The sequence below is a fragment of the Camelina sativa genome, chromosome 16 (genome assembly GCF_000633955.1).
Source record: "Camelina sativa cultivar DH55 chromosome 16, Cs, whole genome shotgun sequence".
In the NCBI taxonomy this organism is placed as follows: domain Eukaryota; kingdom Viridiplantae; phylum Streptophyta; class Magnoliopsida; order Brassicales; family Brassicaceae; genus Camelina; species Camelina sativa.
In genome coordinates, this window is record NC_025700.1 from 4,689,867 (window position 1) to 4,709,367 (window position 19,501).

The 19,501-nt window shown below is 34.8% G+C and overlaps 4 protein-coding genes across 5 annotated transcripts in view; 2 read left to right on the forward strand and 2 right to left on the reverse strand.

Annotated features, from left to right (window-relative positions):
* On the forward strand, positions 3,934-5,088 carry LOC104753371. The gene is made up of 3 exons (XM_019238040.1): positions 3,934-3,961; positions 4,044-4,337; positions 4,464-5,088. The coding sequence occupies exons 1-3, from the start codon at positions 3,950-3,952 to the stop codon at positions 5,025-5,027; spliced, it is 870 nt and encodes a 289-aa protein (XP_019093585.1). The 5' UTR covers positions 3,934-3,949; the 3' UTR covers positions 5,028-5,088.
* LOC109129439 lies at positions 5,240-6,901 on the forward strand. Its single transcript, XM_019237690.1, has 2 exons — positions 5,240-6,167; positions 6,834-6,901. Exons 1-2 carry the CDS (start codon positions 5,240-5,242, stop codon positions 6,899-6,901), a joined length of 996 nt encoding a protein of 331 aa, XP_019093235.1.
* LOC104749774 (oxysterol-binding protein-related protein 1A-like) lies at positions 8,473-11,595 on the reverse strand. 2 transcript variants are annotated; one of them, XM_010471469.1, is made up of 7 exons: positions 10,915-11,595; positions 10,485-10,841; positions 10,331-10,400; positions 9,813-10,243; positions 9,563-9,718; positions 9,234-9,401; positions 8,473-9,157 (listed from the first exon to the last, which is right to left on the reverse strand). In XM_010471469.1, exons 1-7 carry the CDS (start codon positions 11,482-11,484, stop codon positions 8,531-8,533), a joined length of 2,379 nt encoding a protein of 792 aa, XP_010469771.1. In that variant the 5' UTR covers positions 11,485-11,595; the 3' UTR covers positions 8,473-8,530. The 2 variants fall into 2 exon arrangements, with proteins under 2 accessions (XP_010469771.1, XP_010469772.1); XM_010471470.1 differs by lacking the exon at positions 10,331-10,400 and having other exon boundaries at positions 9,813-10,199; positions 10,452-10,841.
* The window catches only part of LOC104749775 (serine/threonine-protein kinase EDR1-like), a 7,385-nt gene continuing 896 nt past the window's right edge, over positions 13,013-19,501 (reverse strand). Inside the window, exons 2-17 of the mRNA XM_010471471.2 lie at positions 18,584-18,988; positions 18,245-18,442; positions 17,731-17,919; positions 17,330-17,580; positions 17,104-17,217; positions 16,935-17,027; positions 16,662-16,757; positions 16,330-16,407; positions 15,884-15,971; positions 15,498-15,735; positions 14,804-14,927; positions 14,683-14,702; positions 14,431-14,587; positions 13,762-14,050; positions 13,577-13,649; positions 13,013-13,457 (exon numbers count right to left, since the gene is read on the reverse strand). Of these exons, the coding sequence (XP_010469773.1) occupies positions 13,387-13,457; positions 13,577-13,649; positions 13,762-14,050; positions 14,431-14,587; positions 14,683-14,702; positions 14,804-14,927; positions 15,498-15,735; positions 15,884-15,971; positions 16,330-16,407; positions 16,662-16,757; positions 16,935-17,027; positions 17,104-17,217; positions 17,330-17,580; positions 17,731-17,919; positions 18,245-18,442; positions 18,584-18,841 (2,337 nt within the window). The 5' untranslated portion in view covers positions 18,842-18,988 and the 3' untranslated portion in view covers positions 13,013-13,386. The remainder of the gene's footprint in view (positions 13,458-13,576; positions 13,650-13,761; positions 14,051-14,430; positions 14,588-14,682; positions 14,703-14,803; positions 14,928-15,497; positions 15,736-15,883; positions 15,972-16,329; positions 16,408-16,661; positions 16,758-16,934; positions 17,028-17,103; positions 17,218-17,329; positions 17,581-17,730; positions 17,920-18,244; positions 18,443-18,583; positions 18,989-19,501) is intronic.

Consider the following 19,501-nt stretch of genomic DNA (forward strand, 5'->3'; position numbering starts at 1 on the left):
GTTTTTAATATAATAAAGAAGAGTTCATTCTAAAATTTTACTCCACAATTTGACACCTGCCACCTAAAGAGTTTTTATCTACAAAAACAACTTGAATCAAAATAATATATTATAAAATATTCAATTTTTCTTCTACTTTTTAATCATAATTTCCAATAATAATTTTCTGTTTTATTTCTTCACTTTAATAGATATAATTCATATAATATGATTATTAATTTATTTTGTAATTTCATTCTAATTATAATAAATTAAAGTATATTTTAATATATAGATTATTCTAAAATTTTCTTTTAGAACTTGACACCGGTCATCTAAAGACTTGACCTCTGTAAGAAAAAACAACTTGAATCAAAGTAATATATTAGAAGATGTTCAATATTTTTTAACCATAATTCTAATAATAATTTTCTGTTTTATTTCTTCACTCTAATTAAAATAATTCACATAATATGATTATTAATTTGTTTTGTAATTTCACTCTTATTATAATAAACTGAAATATATTTTAATACATAGACTTTATTAATATTTATAGAGAAATAACTGATTACATATTTCGTTTTAAGAGAGAACAAAATGTATATTTAAAATTACAATCTGATTAGTTTGAAGTTCCTGTCATATATTTATATGTATAGTAATTTCAAATTTTTATATTCAAACCAAAAAAAATCAGTTCTTTATTCACAATAAATTTATTTTTATGAATTTTTTCACATATTTTATTAACTTATATATTCTATCAAATATTTTATAACTTTCATATTTATAATCATATTCATATTTTAAGGCACTAAATTTTAATTAATTGCAACTACTTATTTGTGTTTATGTTATGTTTTTCACCTCCATAGTATTTATAGCATTCTAATGAATGATTAACGAAAATTAAAGATAGAATAAATAATAAAAAATATTAATATTTAATTATTGCATTTTTGTAATTCCTATAGACTTTATGTACGAATTCAACATATGTGTAGCATATGCTATTATGTTTATAAGAAGTTCAACATGTGTTTATGATACATATATATGTAAGATATGATATATACATATATATATATATGTGATAATTTTGTTTGAAAATATGATGAAATATTTAACTATGTTAATTATGTAATTCAACAATTCCTCCTATCAACAAATCCTGAAGTAAGCCTGAGTGTATACCAACTGCTTGAGTGTCTCTGGGACAATAAGATAGTGCGCGAGAACTATACCTGCACACTCCTCCTCAGTGTTGCGACGGTACACTTATCGCTGAAGGTACGTGCCGTTGGCCAAGCGTCGCTTGCAAGTAGTGCAAGAAATGGCAGCAAGTTGCTCTACGACGGAGTGTTGCTGCAATGCAATGATATAAGCATCAAATAACAGTACAATGTTTCAAAAAAATTTCATGAACAGAAGTAGGGATGTTAATATGGGTCAGCAAACCCATTTATGAAATGGGTATGTTAAATTAAAATGAGCCCATTTATATCCAATTATGGGAAAATTAAATGGGGTTAAATAGGTTTCCCCATTTAGTCCCATTAATTATATGGGTTTTATTATAAATATATGGGTACCCATCTAGACATATTTGTGTTGATATTTTTATTAAAATGTGTTTTTCCGCCAAAACCGTAAAAACATGTTTTCCCGCCAAGAAAAACAAATGTTCTTTTTTTATCAAAATATTTTTTCTCAAAACCTTGTTTTCCTACCAAAAATGCAAAATTGTCTTTTGTTATCTAAATGTTTTACCGCCAAAATTACAAAACCACAAAATTACACATTATCACCAAAATTATATACTTAAATGGGTTTAATAGGTTAAATGGGGCAATGTATGTTTAAATGGGTTTCAAATATGTATGAGTTTAAATGGGTTTATACTTAAATGGTGTGGGTTTAAATATGATGGGTTTAAATGTGGTGGGTTTACCCATTTTAACATCCTTTTACATAAGCAATCAAAAAAGAAAGTATCAAATTTTCATGAACAAATTTGCTTACCCCAGGTAGAGGACACAACACTGCGTCTAGCACCACGTGGATCGTCTAGCAACACATCCCACATATTGTTGCCACGGTGATTACAACATTAAACTGGTAGAAGCCAGTCTGGTTCTCAGGAATGGCAGTTGGAGGCGTGATAGGAAACTTAACATCAGGTGCATGGCTGAAAAGAATCACCTCAAAGATGTACAACACTTCATCCTGAGTGAGCTGTCTTTGTGTCGATGTCAAGATGAAGGCAGCATAGGATCCTCGAAATTCACTTCCTGAAGGTTAACAGCAACCATTATGGACTTGTAAAAAACATGAAAGGAAAAATTCAGCCATCAATACATTTACAACCTAATTGTAGTACATTATAGCCAATTTAGTACATGATCAGGTTTGAGCTACACTAGCCTAGATAGAGATTACAACAAAGCAAACAAGATGAAGCATTACTAGAGCAGTGATTATCTATATAAGCATCTGTGTAAATTCAGCCATAAGTACATTTACAACCTGATCGTTAGTACATACATGATTAGATTTGAGCTACACATGTTTTGTGTCAATTACATTGTGATTTTCTTCAGATATCGTGTATAACATAATATAATATTGATAATGATGATAAACAAAATTTCGATAAAACTTATCTTGTTAACTGTTTTTATCAACTGTCATCATCATCTAGTTAACCATGTTGTATTTGGTAAATGATATCAAATTTTAAGCTATAAATATGTATATGTTATATATTCATGAACTAGATAATATTTAAGTTTAAGCTATAAATATGTAAATACTCATGAGGACAAAATGAAAAAAAAAAACAGAGGATTAGTCTTATCAATGGGGTTGTTCGTTTGATCGCCGCAAGTAGTTGCGGCTGCGGCAGACGCAAGTTTAGCTGTTCGTTTGGTCGCCGCCGATAGTTGCGGCATGACGCAGCGGCAGACGCAGCGTTCTGCGATTAATTTTTTTGGACGCGGATTGAATTCAACGTCATAGACTGAAAAGTTGCGTTATATGAAGTAAATAACAAATATACCCTTGTTTTCTTCAAAAAATTACAAAACAACTAACCCTAAATTAACTCTCTTATCTCGTCTTCTCCGTCGCCACCATGGTTCTTCTTCTTCTCTAAGCTTCGTCATCTCCATCTCTCTGGGTAATTACTATACAAATCCAAAGCTTGGTGAACAACTTCTCTATTTCATCCTCTTCTCTCTTCTCTATTTCAGTCCAAAGGTACAATTTCTATCTTCACTCTCTCTCTCTCTATCCCCATCTCCCTATCTCTCGGCTCACTCGTTACAAAACTGGTTTTGGAATTATGGGTTTTTGAACATTTGAATAATTCGTTTATTTTGGTCTTGTCTTGATCTCTCAGTGTTTGTTTGTGAGCAAATTTGTTTTTTTCTTTTTGAATTCTTAGCACTTTAACAGTAGAATTATTCAGATGAAAGGTTATCAAATTGATGGTTGCTTTGGTTTATAGGTTCAAATACAAGTGCTCAAGTCTCGATCTCTCTTCTTTGTTATATAAACGAGTGTTTGGTTTTGATGTAAACGAGTCTTGTGTTGTGTGTCCCTCAGCATAAAGCTTTACTTTTGTGGCTTTAGTTTAGATTGTGAAATGTTGTACCTTAACTTAAGTCCTTTGTTAATGTTATTGGCAATGGCTGATGTGTACGTAAATGGTTCTGGCTTTTTGAATAAACAAACACTTTCAGTCCCTTGTTAATGATTTGCTTTTATACGAACCCGTTTCTTCTATGCAATGATCTGTTGTTTCATTTTTATTTTCATGTGTTTACGATTACTTGTATATTCTTCTAATAATTCTCTTGCCTACTGGAGTAACAGTATAACGTGTTGTATTTACACTTGTTTAACACTTGTTTGTTTGGTTTTTGATGATTTTTCAGGTTACAGCTCAAGTGTTTTGAGAAAGAAGATGTCTAAAGAAGTAAGTGTTTTGGTTTTTATCTTAGTGTTTAGTTTTTATCTTAGTGGTTGTGGTTTCAGATTTTTTTTATGCATCTTTTTAGATTTGGACCGATGAGGAAACTCGGTTATTCTTTAAACTTTATGCGGATGAGAGAAAAAATGGAAATAGAACAAGTGCAGGAATGAATCAAACGGGGAAAGATAACATCATGATGAAGTTCGAAGAGACATTTAAGAGGGGATATAAGAAATGGAACCCTTTTAAGAATAAGTATGATTCATGTAAGAAAAAATACACTACCTTTAGAACGTTAACTCATAATAGGCCTGAGGTTCGGTTTGATGATATGGGAAGGTTGGATATGCCAGATGATTGGTGGAAGCAACGCATAGAGGTACTTGTATATTCTTCTATATAAACTCTGGTTTTATAAATCCCTTTCACATATACGGCTGTTTCTTGTTTTCATATTTTTTTGTATGTGATCAGTATCTTACACTCCTTTGTTTTTGCTATATAGGAATGGCCTGCATCAAGAAAATATAGAAGCAAACTGGTTGCTAATATGGATATGTATGAAAACGAATTCCGTTTGGTAGTAGTAACTGGAGCTGAAGGATGGAGCGCTCAAACTGGAGAAGCTAGTTTAAATTCTACAGTGGATGGAGATGAAGATGATGAAGTTGATTCTGTTGACATAGATATGTCAGTGCCAAGGGTAGAGACACAGAATCAAACACAAACCCAGACACAAACTCAAGTTGGAAGTTCAAGAGCAAAAAAAAGGTGTAGGGAGAAAGATATGGCTATTGAAGCAGTTGTAAAACGGACTGAAGCTCTTGAGAAGAAGAATAGAATAGCAGAACAGATGTTGGAGCGTGAGCATGCATCTAGTGTTGAGAGTGTAGTAGAGACACTCAATGGATTGCCTGGAATTAGGATGTGGTCTTCATTTTACAAAGCAGCAGTTCAACATCTTCTAGCAGATGAAGCAACCAGGCGGGGTTTTATAGCCTATACTAGTGCTGAAGATAAGATCAGTTTTTTGGAGCTTATGACTAGAAGGAACCTAGATGATTTGTAGTGTTTATGAAGCAGATCATGACTTGCATGTTATGAACGATTATGAACGATTAAAATGGTTTTTGGTCACACTTTATTTTGCATTGATGTGTTGTGTTATGAACGATTAAATGGTTTCATTGATGTGTTGTGTTATGAACGATTAAAATGGTTTTTAATGCAAAATTTATGGAAACTTTTATATGGTCACACTTTATTTATGGCAACTCTTATATGGTTTTGCAGATGATTAGAAGATGGATGTTAGGTGATGATGATGGTGATGATGATGATGAACTTGGTTTGATTGATTCACTTACTGCAGAGAGATTAAGTCATAGAACAGATCGAGGAGCAGGATGGCGTCATGTCCAACAACTTATGCATGGATCAGATACACAATGTTATGACATTCTCCGAATGAACCAAAGAACTTTTGAGGCTTTATGTAAGATGCTAACTACACGATATGGATTACAAGAGTCTGAAAATGTCTACATTGAGGAATCTGTTGCCATGTTTCTTGAGGTCGTTGGTCAGGATAAAACTATCCGAGATATAGCTGCAAGATATCAACGTTCATTGGATACAGTGAAAAGGAAGGTTGATGATGTTTTGAGTGCTCTCATCAAGTTTGCAGCAGATACACTAAAGCCACAAGAAGGTGAATTTACAAGAGTAAACCCTGTTTTGAGGAATGATGATCGATATTGGCCATTTTTTAAAGATTGTGTTGGAGCACTTGATGGAACTCATATCCCGGTTCGCCCTCCAAGTCGATCTGCAGAAGCATATAAAGGTAGAAAGCAAGAACCAACAATAAATGTTCTTGCTATATGTAACTTTGATATGAAGTTCATATACGCATATGTCGGTGTACCCGGTAGAGCACATGATACAAAGGTCTTGACTCATTGTGCGAGGTATGAACCTTTTTCCCCACATCCGCCTAGTGGGAAGTATTATCTTGTTGACTCTGGATATCCCACAAGGAGAGGGTATCTTGGTCCACATCGTGGTTTGCGATATCATCTTGGTCAATTTGCTAGAGGAGGACCACCAGTAAGTGCAAGAGAATTGTTCAACAGAAAGCATTCAGGTCTGCGATCTGTGATTGAGAGGACATTTGGAGTGTGGAAAGCAAAATGGAGGATTTTGGATCGTAAGCATCCAAAATATGGTGTCACTAAGTGGATTAAACTCGTAACAGCAACGATGACACTACACAACTTCATACGAGATTCACATAGGGAAGATCATGATTTTGTACATTGGCAAAGTACAGAAGGATATCATGGTGATGAAGGAGAAGAAGAAAGAGAAGGAGAAGAAGGAGAAGAGGGAGAAGAAGAGGAAGAGGGAGAAGAAGAAGAAGAAGAAGAAGAAGAACATATTGCATATGAGCCGACGGGTGATAGAGCTATGGAAGCTTTGCGTGACAACATCACGAATGAATATGGTCAAGGCCGTTTACCTTATTAAAAAGATTTACTTATATTTTTAATTTAGCTTATAATTTATCACAAAATATGTTGTTATAATTATTGATTTAATTAAAAAATTATTACTAGCTAAATAAACATTCTTATGGTTGTAAATATATTTAAATTATATTTTGTTGATTCAAAATATAATTATACAAATTTATAAAACTAAAACAAGAATTAAATATAAAATTGCCGCAGCGTCTATAAAACGAACACAAAACAAGCGATAGCGGCTGCGGCAGCGGTAACAATAGCAAAACGAACATATTTCATGCGGTAGCGGCAGCGGCAGCGGTAGCGGCAACAAAACGAACAACAACCTGCGATAATGTTTACCGCAGCCGCAGCCGCAGACGCTACCGCTGCCGCTGCCGCTTGCGACAATGAAACGAACAGCACCAATATCTAATTTATTAGGTAGGCAGCCATTTATAAAATTCTGGCCAGTACCTTCTGATTAAAGTGCGCTTTATTATGCTTAAGAAAAAATGATATTATTTAATACAGCATTTTCTGAAAATTGAACATGAAATATGATGATATTAGACACCCGTCACACTTCAGGTTAATTATTAGCAAATAAAAAATAAAAAAAGTGGAAGGTTATTTTGTGAATAATCAATTTGACTGTTCACTTTATGCACACTTTGAATAAGCCTAAGCACATACACATTCTTTAGACTATTTATTTCATTTAACAAGAATCTTTCTTTTTGAAGGGCTTATTGGATATATGATTTTAATGGATTTGGAAATCCAAACAAAAATCATGTGTTATTCAATCATTGATTTTAAAATAGGAAAAATCACGTTTTAAACTTTCAAAGTGTCATTGAGTAGCACTTTGAACCTTGAGATATTTTCACTAACACTATAAACCTTTAAAATGATTTCACTAACACTTTAAACCTTAAAACTAACTTTCATGTTTATACCGCCACGAAAGATGACAGAACAGTAATATATGTCAACGTGAAATAGTTAAACTATGCTGGTTTGATTTAAATACTTGTTTAATTAATTTAATTTAATTTAATTATTTATGACGATTGATAAAAAAAAAATTAAAAATACATCAAATCAAAAAAACATTAAGAATCAGAGGTAAGGTTAAAACATTTGACAATGTAAAATTGAAGACGACAATATATTTAGAAGATTCATTGGTTTCCAATGAGAAGTCAATCGATTTGAATCAGAATCCAGTAGATAGGCATTTATTAAAAGGATTAATAATGTGAAGAGTAACGTCGTAAAAGTTTTGACTACAATGAAGATGAACACAAATTTATTATTTTATCTTTTTATTTATTTATAAAAACTAAAACTAATTAAAATTTAAATTAAACCAACATAGTTTAACTATTTCGCGTTGACGAATATTATTATTCCTTATTTTTTATGTCAGTACAAAAATGAAAGTTAGTTTTAAGGTTTAAAGTGTTAGTAAAATTATTTTAAAGGTTTAAAGTGTTAGTAAATTCATTTTAAAAGTTTATAAGGTTAGTGAAATTCTCTCGAGGTTTAAAGTGCTACTCAGTAGCAATTTGAAGGTTTAAAACGTGATAATCCCTTTTAAAATACTTATCAAAATTATGTGTTATTGGTTCTATGATTTACAAATACTTGTTAAAATCTCATGTTATTTATTTAATGATTTGTTTTTGGATTTCAAAATCCACATTATGTTTTATTTGGATTTGAATGGATTTGAAAATGTAAAATAGAAGGATTCAAATCCAAGGATAAAACATGTTATTTCAAAATCCATCTGTTCAGATTTTTAAAATTTACAATTCCATATGGATTTAGAAATCACCTCTCCAATAACAGCCCTTTTGTTTTTTTGTCAAGGGACATCAAGAAAATCTAAGGAGAAATTAGTTGTTTTCCATCACAAACTCCTTGACAGAAGGAAAAAAATGGTATGTAAAGAATTATACCCATGAAGAACGCTAGAAACAACAAAAACAACAAACATACAAAAATGGAAATATATATTTCGTGATGAAGATAAATGGAGTTTTGTAGGTCTCGTTTACTTAATGGATTGGTGAACTTGACCAAAGATGTCAGGACAATCATCCCAACGACCAGAATCTCGAGCTTCCCAATAACCTCCATTGTATTTGTAAGTCTCACTTCCTTTCTCTTTTCTAAACCACTTTGGTTTCCAACCTCTCTCTTGCATCTCTCTCGCTTGTCTTTGTCTCTGTTCCAACCTCAACTTCTCCGCGTTTCCCATTTCAAACTCTCCCTTCTCCAAATACCTCTGGTCCGGTCTAAGTCTTGAATCTGTTGGTGGCAACTTCTCCTTTAAACCAGGCGTGAGCTCGTTCAACGTGATCCCAAACCTTGTTAGATTATACTTTGTCGGGTTTTCGGAAGGTTTGTTTCGTTTCCACAGAAGATGAGATTCACTCACCTTTCCTTGATTCACCAACACATAGTGCATACTCTCATCCCATTTCCCAAACAACTTAGCCACTGTTTTCCCATTTTTGTCTTCTACTACACCTTGAACTTGATGTGGATTTCTATCGATCATGGACTGTTCCTTGAATTTAAGTTTACATGAGTATTCACCGTTACCTTCTATCCGCATTGTTCCGTAGTGATCACAATACAGTTTACCGAGTATGAGATTGTATATTGATGTAGTCACCTATATTTTGAGCATAAGTGTATAAGCATTACATATGATGCACATTATTTTTTTTTCTATCTATAAAGATTCATACCTTACTCCACTGGAGAGTTTCACCATCATCAAATTTCAAAGTCAACAAACCAATAGGATCTAGCTGAATTGATCGACCCCAAAACTTGCTTTTCAAGTTGCTATCTCCCCAAAATTTCCATCCGGTTCCATCACAATGGCATGCCACAATCATAGGATGATGACTCACCTAACAACAAAATTCACAAGAGAGTGTTATGTATAAATGGCATGCCACAATCATAGGATGATGACTCACCTAAGAACAAAATTAACAAGAGAAATGTTATGTATATTTTTATCTTCACCAAAATTTAATAAGTGAAGCTGTTCATATAAAAGAAACAAAACCTTTTCAGAGAAAAATCGAAGGCCTTTATCAGGATAGTCAGCCTCGTATGTTTCCCCTAACATTGGATTAAAAGGTTTGCAAATTCTTCCTTCGGTTGATGCATAACCAGATACAGCAAAGGCAGCTACATTCAGAATCCTCATCAGGTTATCGCCCTGAGAAGGTTCATTTGATGTTGGTAAAACCATGAGACTACCATAAAAGAATGAATCCAAGTAATATTTGCTCATCTACAGATTCTTATTATACCGTTTTCCCCCATTCAGATGCTTGATCAAGAAGATATGAATACTCCAAATCCTCAAAGCATTTCTGTAGAGAAGATAGTGGCTCGTTGAAGTAAACAGGAAGACAAACTTTTGTGAGATCCTTCCCAATGTTGTCTTTGATCATTGACCAAAGGCTAACACTCTTCTCTTTTTCAACCGGATCAGGTAATCTCTTTCGTCGTTTGACGTGGGGATAGTTAAATCCAATAGACTTGATAGAAGGATCAAGATCATCATCTTCTGACTCAAAACCATTATTGAGTTTGAGTCCATCATCATCTGAGGAGAATGATGTACGGAAAGCGGATCCAATACTTTTGAATGAACTTGAAGAAAGAGAGTCACACGTATCAATTTCTTCCTCAGCCTCATCAAATTGTTCATTATCATCTTCGGATTCACTAATAGTTCCTTTCAAAATAGAAGGAATAAAGTAAACATCAGCTCAAGATAGAAACATGTTGTAGTAAAGAAAAGGCTTCTTGTGTCTTAAGTCACCTGAGTCTCCGTTGTCACCTTGTCGTTGAGTCTCATCTACAACCGTGTTCTCGAGATCTACTTTTTCTGTCTAGACAATGACACAGAGAGACATCAATTTCTTAAAAGAGTTTTAAGACACATATATAGGAATGTTTGGAAACGTTATAAATACCTCTAGTTGCCTGAGTGTATCAATGAGAAGCCATTGCTTTTGTTTAAGAAGCAAAAGCTGGCTCTGAACTGCTGAGAACTCAGACCTCGTGATTTGCTCGCAGTCTTGAATGGCTGACTCACTCACTCCTTCCTCAACCAATCGCAATCTAAGCTTCTCTATAGAGATGTCTAAGCTGTTGGTCGGTGCCATCAACTCGCAGTTAGACATTCTTGGAAACATATCTTTGACAGCTTGCAACGCCTCCATCCAAGCTGTTCTGTCTTCTCTCGTCTCTGCACGTAAGTGAAGCCTCTTGGTTCCGGTAAATATTGAAAACCTCTTATCATCTGATCTACTCTCCCGTATTGATGAAACCTATACAGAGTACATAATCAAATTGTGGCACTATTTATATATCATCAAAACTGCATAGATGATGTAGTCATACCTTAAGATGGACTTCGCCGAATGGCTTGCGTCGGAGTTGGTGGTTGGCGCTAGAGCCAGCATGACGGTTATTTCTGGAGATCATACGGGTGGACTCGTCTCCGATCACTCTTGAACCTTTCTCAGTCTCACGAACAACAACGATCTTATCAGGTCCATGGATCTTATAATATGATAGCACTCCATCTTGTAAAACAAACCATCTTGGTCTCCATCCTTTCCCATAGTTCACCCATTTGTACAATATCCCGGATATTGAGTTCCCGGCGATATCGTTGATCTTAACATCAACCGGTGCTTCCCTTGCCGCTGGAGGTAAGGCAAGTAGTACCTGGTGATCGGAGACAAAGACGTTTTGGTGGTTAAAAGAGAGACTGTGGAGGAGATGATGATGGTGGTTAGATTGACTTGGATGGTTATTATAACGTTGCGAGGCAGACCGGGTTATAACCGGTTGAGATCTCGCGGAACCGAAAGGAGTCTCGGCGTACATAGAGAAGGAAGGTTGCTCCGGCAACTGCGTGGAAGGGGAGTGGTCAGAGACAGTAGAGACACAACAAAAAGGATGCATGTGAATGACAATCTTCTTCAACAAGTAAACAGTTAGGGCGGAGGAGGAAGTTATAGAGAGAGAGAAGAAGAAGAAGTAGAAACAGAGGAGGAGTAGGACTTAACCGGAGAAGCCAAGTTTGAATTTATGATTTTTGTTTTCTCTTAATTATTTTAGGATAGTATAATTTTAGGACTTAAACTAATGGTCAACGGTATCTATGAACTTTATATTTTATCCAATATAAAATAAGTTAATCATTTCGTTGTTTACTAATGTAACAACTGTAAGGCCTAATTATATAAAGTGCTTATCATGATGTAATCAGATACAACTATAAAGTATTCCAATAATTTAAATTTTAAATCAAAATTTAATCGAGTAAAATGCCCTGTTATTACGAATACTATAATATATACAAATATAATTAATTACTTTGCGATGCGTTGGTGTTGGTGTTGGATCTTGTCTTTGAGATCAATGGTTTAACATGCTCACACTTTTAAACGTAAGTCATTTGAATTTGGTTTGATATAACTTTATGTCAAGTAAAGAATTAAAGGATCCAATCATCTAAAATATTAAATATGTATATTTATGACCTTAAACACCAAGAGATTATTAAGTACTGTATAATAAACCAAAGAATCAAACTGTACGTTTACACCCCTATCGGCCCTAATGATTAAGAATGAGTGCATTGGAATTAACTAGCAATCAAATTAACGTGGATCCCATTAAGATTTGATTTCACTTTGATATTGCCTTTTTTATGTTTATCCTACAGGAAAAAAATGAGTCCTCTAATCTAATATTCTTTTTTTTTTTAAATCGTTTGACTGAAAACATAAAAGGACAAATCTAAACTCTTTCCTGGAAATTATCAAAAGAAAAAAAGCTTCGAAGCGAGCATAAAACATGGTTTTACTATTTGCAAGAACAAGAAGAAAAAAAAGCTCTGCTGCCACAGTTTTTTCATTAAATTAGAAATACTGTACAAAATACTAGTTTATTGTAATTACATTTTTAAGATTAAAAAAATTCAACGTATAGATAAATTAAATAAAAAAAATAATGAAGATGAAGGCTAATTTCTTATTAATTGGTCTAAGTCGTAAATATTCCATTTGACATGGGTTCACGTCTTCCAACACTTACAAACTGAAACTGGAGCTGATAGTGCTTGCCGACCAATATCTTTATCATTATACTGGATAATTGACCCGATCATATCTCAGATTTTGTTTGAAGCATAACAAGTTAACAACATAAAAACAAAATTTTCATCATAATATAGATACTGTTAATAATATATATATTTTTGAAAAGAATAATACTCCATTTAATTAAAAATAACTACAAGTAAACTCTTATGTTGTTATTTTTGTGCAACAAAGTAAACTCTTATGTTATATGTATATTTTACTCATTTGTACGTTTTGTAAACTCTTATATATGTAATATAAAGATTTAGTGGTACATATGTGAGTCCATAAAGACGGATTATCGAATGCTTGAACACGAGAGTCGGTGAAACAAGAGTAGACAATACAAATCAAGACCTCTTTATTTTTTCAAAACAAAGAATAGTGTATATATTTTCTTACAAATAGACCAAAATGCTCTCCAAGAACCAACAAAAATAAAACTCACTGCCTGTGAGACCATGCATCAAACCAGAGGCAGCTTAAAGACATGCTTGTTTCTGTCCTACATTTGGTGCCTCTGCCTGTTCCACAGCTATCCACACTGAACTATGAATTTCTCTCATTTTAGCATCCTCTAAGTTCCCTTCATCTTTAGAGTTATGCCACTCCGGTTGATAGTTTAAGCGCAGTGATTTATAAAGAAGCTGGGCTGCTTTTTGAGCCAAAACATCTTCAGTTCATTATCCCCGAAAAAGAATTGGTGTTAGCACAGCGTCTACTCACAATCGAGCAAGCCTCTTAGTATCTCTTCACAGTTTGGGCGTTCTTCAGGCTCTGCCCAACAATCTGTAGAGAATAGATATATGGTGGTTAACTTTACTCAGACTGTAGCAGTTGAGAAACATGAGAGAATAAACAAAAAGATCGATTAAAGTTCAGAAACATGGTCTTCAACAACATTAAACCTGCAATTAATTTGCTGAGTGGACCTTCCGGAATCTCCAAACGTGACCCTTCATGCGCAACAGCAAAGACAACCTAAGAGACAACATTCTATCAGTAATCAAATTCACATTTCAAACAAATGAAATTATTTACCCTGAACAAAGTGGTGAATGAGAGAATAGACATATGGTACAGCATATTATACCTTCTCAGGTGGAACTCCTTCCCATGGTTTACGTAAAGTAGAAAGTTCCCACATTATGACCCCAAGACTAAAGATATCACATTTCTCTGTAAAAGGTTTGTTGCGAATGAGTTCTGGAGCCATCCACTCTGGTGTGCCAGCAGATGAAGTGTCCTTCATGTTTTCATCAGTCATTATTCTTGAGAGCCCAAAATCACAGATCTTGACTGTCCAATGTTTGTCCACTAGACAGTTGGCACTTTTTAGGTCACGGTGAACTATCTTCATCCGGTGTATGCACATCAAACCCCTTTAAGCATCCCATAAGAAATACAAAACAACATGAGATAATCAAGGGAGTTATGCAAGGAATCACAGAACAAAAAAAATTATGTGACTTGATCCCTGTTTCTCATGTAAAAGAGTGTCACTGAGCCTATCTTTCTTCAGTGGAAGTCATTCATGTTTGCTCACTCCACTAAGATATAATAATACTTAATAAGGAACTGATAACTAAAAGAAAGATGACAGAAGCCACAAGTAGTAAGTTGTGCACCCTAAAATATATCATAGTTCATGCGTTCTGTATGCAAATTCTGTTAATCCTCAGAGACTCACATACCATGATCCACACTTTCATGAACATCAAAGGCAAACAAGGAACAAAGCAAATTGATGCAAGCTATGTACCTGCAGATGTCTCTTAACATCCTGAGCCTTCTGTGCCAGCTAAGTTTCTTCTTTTGACCACTCATATGGATCAAATAATACAAAGATCCCAGCTCCATGTATTCCGTGATCATGGATAAGCGTGGTGGTTTTGTGCATGCACCCAGAAATAATACAACTGCAGTAACATAGATCACGAGTCAACTTATTTGATAATTACTTGATAACGATGACAAGAGAAAAAGCGAGGGGACGTAAGGAAAAGAAAATCACCATTTGGGTGGCGAACACGGCTATAGAGAGAACGGCAGTTGCCAGGGAAAACATGCAAAATTATTAGTAGATGTACAAAGGGATTGATCCAAGAATGAACAAGGATTTGGTAACAAGATACCTGAGAATTGATATCTCATTGCAGAAATCTTCCATGTTTTCGGCAGTAAGATCTTGCTCCAGAAACAATTTTATTGCAACATCTGTCCCATTCCATACTCCGCGAAAAACTTCACCAAAAAATCCTAGATACAAAATATAAGACAATGTTTCTTTACATGAGATTTAGTTAATATGGACAAACAGAGAATCAATATAACAGAGATGTGGATTTGCAAAAAATGTTGGACATGGCATACAAGATAAGCCTCATACCTCATTTATCTATAGTTAGTTTACAGAAGAATCATGTGTCCGTGATTAAAAGAATATTTGCACACAACACTCTTGTGTGAAGGCAAGAATACAGGCATCTTTTGCTGTATTACCTATTGGATATCTCAAAAGATTACAGATTTTTTTTAAATATGGCACAATAATTCCCTGTGACCTTTACAGTATATATTAGATTATAAAGATCAACTGTTTAGATACTACAAGTTTTTTGCTACAACTAAGAAATTGTTTTTTTGTCTAGATAAACCGTCTTTCTGTTATTTTCTTTGGTCAGAAAATTGTCTTTTCTTATGCTATTTCTTTATGACATAAACATCAAATTTTAGGGATCCGTGATTAACACTAATTGGCTAGTCAAAAAGACTTACACTTGCTTAACTACATTTTCTAAAGGTAGTAGTAAATTTGGAGTAGCTTACCTATTCCCACCCGAGTTCCAACAGTCAACTCTGAGAAGTCAATGTCCCATTCTTGATAGGGTAATAAAGGCTGATTCTGCAATGTGGAAGACTCAACCACTTTATTCCATGTATCCTTGACCGCAAATTCTGAAGGCCCTCTTCGTCCAAATGTTTGACACCTGTAAGCATGGGGAGATGACGGCAATGACATTGTCTTCTTAGAATTTAACTCATCATCAAGATGTAGACCGGACACCTGAGAAAACACAAACCAGAATCACAAGAAATTTAGAGGTACGAGCTCATAGATTCAATATCTTGTGCAGAGACCCTCTGGAGCAACTCAGAACTTTAGACCGGTTAAACAATGGGAAAAATTTATGGATATCAGAGCCCAAACTTACATTGTTATCGATACCTGAACTGTTTTCATCCTCTCCGCCATGCAAGAGACGGTTTTGCTTTGATTTCTCATACATTTCTCGTACAGCGCTTCAATAATTTGAAACATGAGAGTCAATACACAAGCAAATCATAAAATCACAGCTAATTCCTTATGAGTTCTTTCTCACGATTCTCAGTACCATTATCACAAAGCTTTTATGACTATGAGGGTAAGTATATAGATCCATGGCCATCATATAACCATCTGTAAACCTAAGCATTTTAGAGTTTGGTGATTGCAGTTTTGCATTTTAAATAACTCATGCCAAAATTTCCATAATACTTGACCAACTTAGATTGACAAAAATAAACTTCAATATAGAGCCTTCAATATGCAAGCTGGTACTGACACAAATGCTGCTAAACGATGAAAAAAGAAACAATGCACATGGATAATAATACCAACCTTGCAATGTCATCCCCAATCTCTGGTGTGATCCTAAAACTTCGCCGTCTAGTTTTACGAATTTCTGATGTGGATGAACTGTTTGAAAGCTAGATAATATTAAAAATTGCTTACATAGCCAATGAAATATACATATTGTGTAGGCATCTAGTGAGAATCAGATCAGAATACTGACAAACAATGCAAGATTTGTAAATATTAATATCACAGGAGTGAAAGACAGACTAATACTGATCCTTTAGCTGATTTTAACATATAAGATATGAAAAATCCAGCAAAGATTGATCGATTCTGTAAAAAAGTCGGCATGTACTACCATAAGAATGAGCTACCTTGAAGGAGATGCATCACCAGCGTAATCCCTATATGAATTTCTGCCAGAACTCAATATTGATCGTCCACGTGATCGCATAGATGGGTGTTCTGGGCTGCAAATGTAACAAATGGCCAACTTTCATCAGTTGGGTATAGAGAAAACAATCAGTTGGGTAATCTCTCTAAAGACACACTTAATAAAACTCATACAGAATCGCTAATCACACAGGCTCGGAGACATTTTTATAAGGAGATTTAAATATAAAAGCAACTAAAATGCCGGAAAATACCTTGAGCTAGCTGTTCTCTGTTCAGCAATCACTTTTCTGCGGCTACGTCTCCAGAATACAGTGGCAACATTTGGTTCACTGTGTGAGGTGTTGCTGAAGGAAGAAAAGCACATTTCTATTATATCAATCATTGTACTGATTCCATTATACAACTTGTCATAATAGTTACCTCAATTTCCTTTCAATAGCAGGTCGGAGCATCAAATTACGCAGTGATGAACCGGATGCATTTGGATATCCTTCTAACTTCCGGTGAAATTGAAGATTTTCATCCTTTTCTGTACTGTAGCATAGGAAACGATTTATCACTCCAGGGAAAGCTTATCACAAGAGACATTCTAGAATGATCTTACTGTAATATGTTTTAGAAAGAAAATCACACAACGGAAGCCGACCTCTCAGGATCTCTTCTCTCATATAAAGGACTATTTGGCTCCAGAGGTGAGTCACAAGAGTCGTTTTCTGCAGAATCACTCTCTCCAGCAGGTGAGATATGTGACATGAAAATTGCCTTGGCTGATCGTGGTACCAACTGACCAGGAAACCGAATTAGATCAACAAGTAGTTCAACGGAATTCAGCACAACTATAACAGACATGTGTTTGTTAGAGTCCATGCAATCCACAGTCCCATCACTAGGCAGACCCTGCTCATGTGAATCAAAAGGGAAACTGAGTTGAGTTGTAAAAGACATATAGCATTATATCCAATCATCTGCAAATTTTCTTTTTGCAACATATTCAAACAAGCAGCTAAAGAAAGCAAAAAAAATAAATTATCAGAAACTAAGGCTTACCACCACCAGCCGACTTTCGAGTCCTACAGTATCAGCTAAAACTTTGAACAAAATTGCTCGAGCTCGACAACAACCACGCTTAATTTGGCCAAGCAACTGAGCACCATGGTTTTCAAACAAGAACGCATTTTCCTCTAGAGCAAGTTTTGAAGGGCTTTCCAGTGTTGGACGTTTGTAAAAGTCAGATACCTGTTTGAGGAGAATGAATTTTATAGGTAAAAGGGCACTAACAAACATAGAACTTTCCATCAACTTCCAACCAGAGCCACAAATGAATATATCTCATTGTTGCTAAAACAATTGCATGATGGCATCAACTCCCCTTTCCTTATTAATAAAAACAGAAATTGAGGTAACAGTATATCCAGAGCAAGAAATAAATTTAGAGAAAATCACTGGCAGAGAGTGCAATAAAACATAACAATGGACACAGTTTAAGAAATAAATGCCCAACTACGAGAGTATGCAATGCGGAACTGTGACAAAGAGGGAAGATTCATTACAGAATTCCTACCGTTCCAGCTATTTTCTTGATCACCAAAGCAGGATTTGAGCCGCTGACAAGTGTAGTGATCAATTGTTTTAGCATTGCGAGCTTCTTATCTTTTTGAAAATCAACAAGAATAACTTCAATTCTGACACCTTCCTCTCCCAAAGCATGAAGCTCACTCGGAGTAGGTAGTCTATTATATAGTTCCTTTACTCTCTTATCCTGGAGCAAAAATTTACATCAGAAACTGTATCTTCCTACTAAGAGAGATCCCCAAAGGTAGGAAAGCCAGCGTTCCATAAGACAAGAACACAAGCGAAGAAAAGAAGAAAAAAAAAATCTGAAAACGAAAATATCGCTCACCGGAACAACTGAGTAGAAGCCATTAGGAATAGGTTCAGAGAGCATTCCGGTATCCCAAAGATGCTGTGATGCTCTCTGACCAGGAGAGCAATCCTGCTCAACACTTCTGGGGGAACCCTTACTCAAAGCTTCACCTTGAGGTTCAAAAGAAAGCGACTTAACCTTTTCAGCAAGTTCTGAAGGCCAACATGTAGCAGCAGCACTTGAAGAAGATCCCTGCTGTGTAGGACTTGATGATTCATCTCGTCTCTCTTCCATCTCTCTCTCAGATAATTCGGTATATTATTTTATTTTGTTTTGGTATCAAAATTTTCTTCCTTCACCATCTCTTACCCCATAAGAGGCTTTCTAAATCGAGAACAATACTTTGATTGGTGTAGAATCTGACCCATCTGCTCTTGTTTTCTGCACTAAATGAGAAAAAGACATGTAACCTTTTGTTAGACAGAGAAATTAGCTGAAAATGTGAAATCTGTTAAGACAGCAAAGAACATGGGTAAAACGAGGTTTGTAATTTTGCCTCAACTAAGATTGGTTAAAACGAGCAAGCAAAACCAAGACTCTCAGAACACACTGTAGTCATAAAAGCAAAAACTTTATGTCATCAATTCGTTTAAAATTGGCCCACAAGACTTAAATATCAAATAAAAGATTCGACATTTACCTCAAACCCGCACAAAAAGGTACAAAAATTTAAACCTAATTCTAGCTGTATGACACATTCATTTCACATCAAAGAGCCAACAACAACACAAATGCCAAATTACAAAGGACACTCCAAAAATTTTCTCTTGAAAACGCTTAACTCTATAACAAACGAGAGAGCACTAACGAAACCCTCATATTCATCAAACCCACATTACAGATAACAAATTCAATGACCGAGAAAAACGCATCCGTATGATTCAATCAAAAAAA

What these genes read in the sequence shown, in the direction of transcription:
- LOC104753371 (XM_019238040.1), top strand. An exon ending in GGTGGAAGCAACGCATAGAG is followed by an intron (nt 4,338 to 4,463) that starts GTACTTGTATAT and finishes TTTGCTATATAG; the next exon opens with GAATGGCCTGCATCAAGAAA.
- LOC109129439 (XM_019237690.1), top strand. Translation starts at nt 5,240, where the DNA reads ATGGTTTTGCAGATGATTAGAAGATGGATGTTAGGTGATGATGATGGT. An exon ending in AAAATGGAGGATTTTGGATC is followed by an intron (nt 6,168 to 6,833) that starts GTAAGCATCCAA and finishes TGTTTACCGCAG; the next exon opens with CCGCAGCCGCAGACGCTACC.
- LOC104749774 (XM_010471469.1), bottom strand. Translation starts at nt 11,484, where the DNA reads ATGCATCCTTTTTGTTGTGTCTCTACTGTCTCTGACCACTCCCCTTCC. An exon ending in CATCTGAATGGGGGAAAACG is followed by an intron (nt 9,719 to 9,812) that starts GTATAATAAGAA and finishes GAACCTTCTCAG; the next exon opens with GGCGATAACCTGATGAGGAT. An exon ending in AAACTCTCCAGTGGAGTAAG is followed by an intron (nt 9,158 to 9,233) that starts GTATGAATCTTT and finishes CTCAAAATATAG; the next exon opens with GTGACTACATCAATATACAA.